The sequence below is a fragment of the Octodon degus genome, unplaced genomic scaffold (assembly GCF_000260255.1).
Source record: "Octodon degus isolate 3935 unplaced genomic scaffold, OctDeg1.0 scaffold00025, whole genome shotgun sequence".
Lineage (NCBI taxonomy): Eukaryota > Metazoa > Chordata > Mammalia > Rodentia > Octodontidae > Octodon > Octodon degus.
In genome coordinates, this window is record NW_004524601.1 from 17528163 (window position 1) to 17535506 (window position 7344).

Genomic DNA, 7344 nt, shown 5'->3' on the forward strand with positions numbered 1-7344 from the left:
ATATAAAAGTCTGTTAAATTTTTTTTTTTAAATGTGTTTTTAGTACAGGGTCTCACTATGTAGATAAGGCTTATAGTGATCCTCCTGTTTTCAGCTTCCCAAGTGCTGGGATTATCGGCATACTCCACCATGCCTAGTCTCAATCGTAGTCTCAGCACACCCTGGAGGTAGGGCTGGCAAGGCATGCCGGGGCTTGTACCCTGGTCCCTTTGTCTTCCTAAGCAGGCATTTTAATCTGTTAATTTTTTTTTTTTAATTTGTGGTATTTCCTGCTTTTCTACTGACTCCAATTAATCTTAAGTTATTCTTCTTTGCCTCATATAGCAGCTGCTGTATTGATTTTTCATGATCATTAAGAGTAAGTCTGCCTTGTATGTCTGAGATCCTGTCCTCACATTGGCTTAATCTACTGTTGATACTTCCCATGGAATTTTTATTCTTCTGGGTATCTGCTTGAATCTGCTTTATGAATTTCATTTCTTCCCTGTGCTGAGCATTCATGGTTTCTATAATTTTCTTAAGCTCGTCTATTTTTTTTTTTTTGTCTGTATCTGCTCTAAAGTCACTAAGCATGGCTTTCATTGTGCACACTCTCTGCAGTTATCTGAGGAATTATTTTTGCTTTGATTTTTTTTCTCCTAGAGCCACATTCAACTGTTTTGTTGTTAACTAACTTCAGAGAAGTTAGGTGGGTGGCTTTTGGATTTTTGCGCTTCATTGACTCCTGGGCGTGCCATTGGTGGGCTAGAAAATTGCTTTTGATGTGGTTAACTTGACAGTTTGCTTACACTTTGGTACTATAATTTCAGCTTCTTTGTTCTTAGTTTCAAGTAAAACAGTGCCTCATCACCCAAGTTTGATAGCTTTAAATACAGCCTCTTTTCCCCCTCTTAGCTGTACCTCTCAATCCTGCCCACACACAGTGCCATCTAGCTAAACAAAGCCTGGCTATCACACAGAACCCTCAGTGCACCAAAAAGTTTAAGATTTGACTTTTTGTCTTATAAGGCAATAATTTGGTTTCTTACTGTTGGAAGGCTATTGGCAGAAGGCATGGTGCTCTTGGGTCAGAAACGAGAACGTAATTGTTCACAGTATAGGAAGCAGCTTGAGCTTCAGCCTAGCTACAGCGTGTTTCCTTGTCTTTAAGGCCGGCAGGGATGAGTGCTTTGGGGCAGTGGAGTTATGTTGTAGCTAAGGAACACTGATTTTAGGACTTTGTTCTGTCATCAAATACGTTTGCTCCTTGTTTCAAGTAAAACAGTGCCTCATCACCCAAGTTTGATAGCTGTAAATACAGCCTCAACAAATGGCCCAGGGAGTGTTTCAGGCCTTGTATTTTTGAGTATCCATATATATATGGATATATCCTTTATACACACACACACACACATTATCTCATTAGCCAGAACTCTGGGCAACATCATATTAGTCGTTTTCTAGACTAAATTGCATTAACCTATTACAGCTCTAGGTCAGATCATCATAATCTCATTAGATTTATTGCCAGCATAGCCTTCTAACACATTCTTGCCTCTTTTTCCCCTCTTGGCTATACCTCTCAATCCTGCCCACACACAGTGCCATCTCACTAAACAAAGCCTAGCTATCACAGAGCCCTCAGTGCACCAAAAAGTTTAAATTCTTTAACAAGATACATAAGGTTCTGTATCAACTAGTTGAATCCCATTTTTTACCATTTCTTGTTTGCATTCAAATTCTGGCTATAGTAAGTAGTTGTTACTTTGTAGGGATCCCTTGAATTCACATTCTCTGACGTGAAATATTTGTTCACTATCCCTGAACATGATTCTATTCTGTGTTTTGGTATACGATTCAAAGAATATATTTCTCTACAAACTGTTAAGTTCTAGTACCTTTGTTTTCAGTACTGTGGATCGAACTTGGGACTTTGAGCTTGCCAGGCAGGTGCCCATAACTGAGCTATATCCCCAGTTCTAGTACCTTTTTGCCTGGCCTAATTGTCTTGGTTACTTTTCTCTCATTGCTGGGACAAAATACCTGATGCTCAGAATTAAGGAAGGAAAGGTTTATTTAATTCACAGTTTGTGGAGGTTTCAGCCCACACCTGACTGGCTTCAAGGCAGTGTGGCACATGGCAGAGGGCAGCAGTTCATGGTGGCAGAAAATAGCAAAATAGCAAGAGCAAAAAGGGAGGAGCAGCAGCAGAGCACCAGCCTCTTTCCCTCCTTTATATTGCCTTCATGCTGTCTACCCCAAGATGGGTGTAACACTCGCACCCATAATCTGAGCATTAGATTATGAATTAGTCACAAACTCTAGAAGCCGCCCTATGAATGTAGGAGGCTTTGGGAGGACATCTAGACACAAACTGTTACACTAATGTTTTACCTTTTTCCCCCTATGGTGTACTATTTTATTGCTTTTATAGAATTTATCAAATATCTTGAGTTACAGTGCTTGATTTTTAGTGATTCCTTATACTGTAAAACCTCACTGTACTTTTATCTGGTATTATGTTTTCTTTTTAAAACAACTTTGAAAATTTCTTTTGATGTGGTTAGCCTGACAGTTTGCTTACACTTTTGATACTATAATTTCAGCTTCTTTGGAATTAAAGATGAAAGACCTGTATATTAGATTTTGTTTTATGAACATTAGTATTCAAATTTATTTAAAGAAATTCTTGATAAAAATTTCAAGTTAGGATCATCACAATTAAAAATGTTACTGATACATCAAAATAGTTTTGATATTTTTTAGTAGTAATCTTTTTCTCTATAGAATGACAACTCTGAAATCATTCTCTGTAAACTAATTTGGTTTTGTTATACTTTTGTAGGCATATACTAGTGTCTCTAAGGCTTCACTTGGTCTTGCGGATCACCGGGAACTCGGAAAGATGATGAATACAATAATTTTTCATACAAAAATGGTAGATTCATTGGTGGAAATGTTGGTGGAAACATCAGATCTCTCCATATTTTGGTATGTTGAAATTTTCCTTAAATTCAGATTTGAAATTTTTAGTATTTGAGGATCTTTATTTTCATTCTTCCTCCTTCCCTCTCTTCCCACTCTCATTTCTCCTCTCTCTCTGTGTATTCCAAACTAGCCTCAAACTCACAGTGCAGAGATTATAGGGATAACATTTCCTGATTCCTAGCATAGTTGTTAAGATAACTCAGTAATGTACTCTTAAAGATAAAGGAGATAGTAGGTTCTTACAAAAACTTGCCAACAAAAAATTTATGAAGTTGGTATTTTATTTTTAGTTCTCTGTAATTCTTCCCAACTGGGCTTGGTGGCGCACTCCTGTAATCTTAGCACTCAGGGGCCTAAAGCAGTAGGATTGCTGCAAGTATGAGGCAAGCCTGAGGTACATAGTAAGTTCAAGGCCATCTAGAATTACAAAGTAAGACCTTGTCTAAAAAACAAACAAAAAAGTAACTCTTGTTGATTCTTAGATTTCTTTTGAGGATGAGTATAGATTACTTTAAGGATTCTCCTTTTCATGATTAGACTAAGAGGAAAACAGTATGGATCAAAATCAGAGTAAATGTTGAAAATTAAATATTTAATGACTCATGGTAAATTAAATACTAGCATGATGATATGCTTGTCACTTCCTGCATTTTGTCTTCATTTCAGTCATACTTTCTTTGTTATTCTCAGTGCTGTTTACTGCCTTTCCTTTTAACCAGAAAATATCTCTGAAAAGTTGTTTTTGTTTCCTTAGTGTCTCGCATATTACATACTTCCAAATGTTTGAATTACTTAACTTCATTGGAATTAGTCTGATAAACGGTGGGGCAGGATTCAAGTTCACGTATGTTGGCTTCTTAGCTGAATTTGTGGCTTTTTGGCCTTTTTTTTCTTTTTAGGAAAGTAAACTGGAATAATCTGTCTCCTTTCTAAAATGTTAAGGTAATTAGTAGTAGTTCCTAGGTACTGAATAAAGTCTTTTTCTTTGTCTTCCATTTACCTTTTTTTTTTTTTTTGCGGAACCGGGGATTGAACTCAGGCCATTGCGCTTGCCAGGGAAGCGCTTATTCCACTGAGCCATCTCGCCGGCCCCCTATTTTTTTTTTTTTAATAATTCATTCCACAGTGATTTAGACAGTGATTTTAAAATGCTTTAAAAAGAATTGTTAGTAGTGCTGCAGAAATCTAAAATGCCAGACAGAACAGCCTACTTGATATAAAGTACTCATGAAACATATAGTACTTATGCTGAGACTTAGGTATATCCAAAATTTGGAAGAATTTTAAGATTATTTGGAGCCTTGTATTACTATCTGACCCCTAGCATACTCTTGAAAGAAAATGGAACATTTTATAGTCAGGAGTGTTTTAGTTGTAGCAACATTCCTATTGCAAAAATGATGAACATTTAGTAATTCCTCTCCCCTTTCTTAGAATTAGAAGCACCTTGAATAATATTTAAAATATGCAGTTTTCATTTAGATTTTTTTATCCATATTCTCTCATATATTCTGGTTTGTATGTCACATCCAAAATAGACATGCTTACTATTTTTGTTTTCCTTACTACTCTGACACATGCTGTATTTTGTCAACCTTTTTTTTTTGTATTTAGTACAGAGTTTACAGGGCCTCATTACATAGATCACACTCATAGTGATTCTCTTGCTTTCAACCTCCCAAGTGCTGGGATTATAGGCGTGTGCCACCACACCCAATCTAACATTTTTTACATTTAGTTGGTTTTTGTTTTGTTTTGTTTTGTTTTGTTTTGTTTGTTTTATTTTGTTTTTTGGTGGTACTGGGGATTGAACTTGGGACACTGTGCTTACCAGTCAGGTGCTTATTTACTGAGCTATCTCCCTAGCCCTACATTTAGATTTTAACATACCTTAAATTTTAATGTAATTCATAATTGATAGCATATGATTGCAGTGCCTTTCTAAATTATGCTTAAAATGACATTTCTTGCAATTGATACTAGCAGCTTTGAAATACAATGTAGGATTTGAATATCATGTTTTCATACATATTCCATAGCCATGGTTTTTCTTCTGTTCAGGATTTTAAGTATTTGTTAATGTCATATATAATATTTGTATCATTTTGAAATAATTTGTTGTTATGTAAAATATACTTTTACGGGAAAATAATGCTTATGAGAATAAATGAAACCATTTGGTAATTTTCACTTACTTGAAATGAATTAGCTATAGGACTATGTCAAATTTTATTCATAGTATACATTACAAGCATAAAAAATTCTGATTCTTTTGTTTCCTAATATAGTTTTTATAGTCGTGCTTTTGAGAAGATGTTTCAGCAGTGTTTGGAGTTACCTTCTCAGTCAAGATACTCAATCGCTTTTCCACTACTTTGCACTCATTTTATGAGTTGTACGCATGAACTATGTCCAGAAGAGGTAATTACAGTGTAGTACTGTGACTTGTATGATATGTAAAATAGCTAGATCAAACTTATTAGCCAACCAGATGTTTACAAAATCCTAATTTCCAAAATTTGATTCATACCTAAAGTGTTTCCAGCAGCCAAGGGAATAGCTCAGTAGAATAAGGGCTTGAGTTCAATCCCCGGTTCCGCTAAATAAGTAAGTAAATAAGTAAATAATAAAAATGTTTCCATTGAGAATCAGAAAAATGCTTGAATAGGTATGTGATAAATGTATAAGAAAAAATATATATGTATATCAGGGTATATATAAAATCACTTAACTTTTTTTAAGAATAAATGTTCGGTCCCATACTAATGATAAAGATATATAGTCATTATGTAATTATCATCTTAAACTGTAAAAGGGCTTGAAAGGTAAAAGGTGGCTTACTGAGCAAAATAAGTTTAAAGATTCCATTGTTAATATATTAACTATATTAAGCAAAATCTAGATTTGCTGATGAGCTAGACATGCAAATATATACATACACATAATTACTGACTTTAAACTGATCAGTAGTCTTATTCCAAGTATTCATCAAAAATATTATCAAAGGATACAAAGTTTCTGTTTGATTGGAATGTTTTTGTGACCTACTACACTGAAAAGTGATATAGTTAATGGTAATTTATATTTTGAATTGCTAAAAGAGTAGGTTTATCACGTTTTCACAACAAAAAACAACTTGTAAAATAATGGTAGTCTCATTTAATCTGAATCTTTCCACAGTGTACATCAGGGTTGCTTAGGTTATAGTTGACAGGAGAGCACTTGCATACCTCTTTGTATATAGTTAATTCCTTAGTTTCCATAGGATTGATTCAAGGACACCCCCCCAGAGACCAAAATTACAGATATATGTCTTAAAAATGATGCAATATTTACATATAACCTATGCACATCCTCTCATATACTTTAAAGCAACTTGGTTATTTAAAATGCCCAACTGTGTAAGTGCTATAAAGTTGTTATTCTGTTTTGTTTGAGAAATAATGATAAAGAAAAAATTTGTACATGTTCAATACACATGCATATTTTTAATCTGTGGTTGGTTGATTTTGTAAATGTAGTCTGTGTATATGAAGGTCCCGCGGAACCTTAAAATAGATTTAATCTTTTACTTAATTGTCCTTCTAGTCTCCTAAGTGGTCTGTACTTTTGCTCTTATGCTCCTATAATCTGTTCACTTCATCCAAAGGCAGAGTACAAGTAATAAGTGATTTGCATTATGTTAAGAAGACAGGTTTTGTTGTTTGTCTTGTCTTCTAGAAAGTAGATTAGTGTTTAGTTGTATTTGGCTGCAGGTATCTTTGGCTTTGCTTCCTGTTAAAGTTATAAAGGTCATTTGAGATAAAATATAAAGCATCATGGTGGATCTAGGAACAGCTACTTTGTGTGTCAGGTATTTTTATATTTTATTTTTACATTCATTTCAGCAGTACAGAAATTTGGCACTTTGCACTTGTTTTTGCATTCTGGATTATTGGGGAAGGAATATGTTTAAAAACATTTAATCCACCTTTTTTTTTTTCTTCTTGTATTTAGTGCAGGGTCTACAGGTTCTCACTACACAAATCAGACTCATAGTGATACTCCTGTTTTCAGCCTCCCAAGCGCTGGTATTACAGGCAGACACTACCACACCCAGACTCAACCACCATCTCAGCATGCCCTGGGGGCAGGGCCAGCACAGCACACTAGGAATTGAACCCCCACCCCTGTGCTCTGCCTAAGCAGGTGCTTTAATCTGCTGAGCTATCTGGCTGACCCTTTAAAAACATGTAGAAGAGATAAAGTTTTATCATGTTTTCACAACAAATAATAACTTGTAAAATGAAGGTAGTCTCATTTAATCTGAATCTTTCCACAGTATACATCAGGGTTGCTTAGATTATAGTTGACAGGAGAGCACTTGCATACCTCTTT

The 7344-nt window shown here is 35.1% G+C and overlaps 1 protein-coding gene across 1 annotated transcript in view; it reads left to right on the forward strand.

Moving 5' to 3' along the window:
- Nckap1 (NCK associated protein 1) overlaps positions 1-7344 on the forward strand; it is a 103270-nt gene that overhangs the window by 60710 nt on the left and 35216 nt on the right. Inside the window, exons 16-17 of the mRNA XM_004628636.3 lie at positions 2825-2970; positions 5256-5388. Of these exons, the coding sequence (XP_004628693.2) occupies positions 2825-2970; positions 5256-5388 (279 nt within the window). The remainder of the gene's footprint in view (positions 1-2824; positions 2971-5255; positions 5389-7344) is intronic.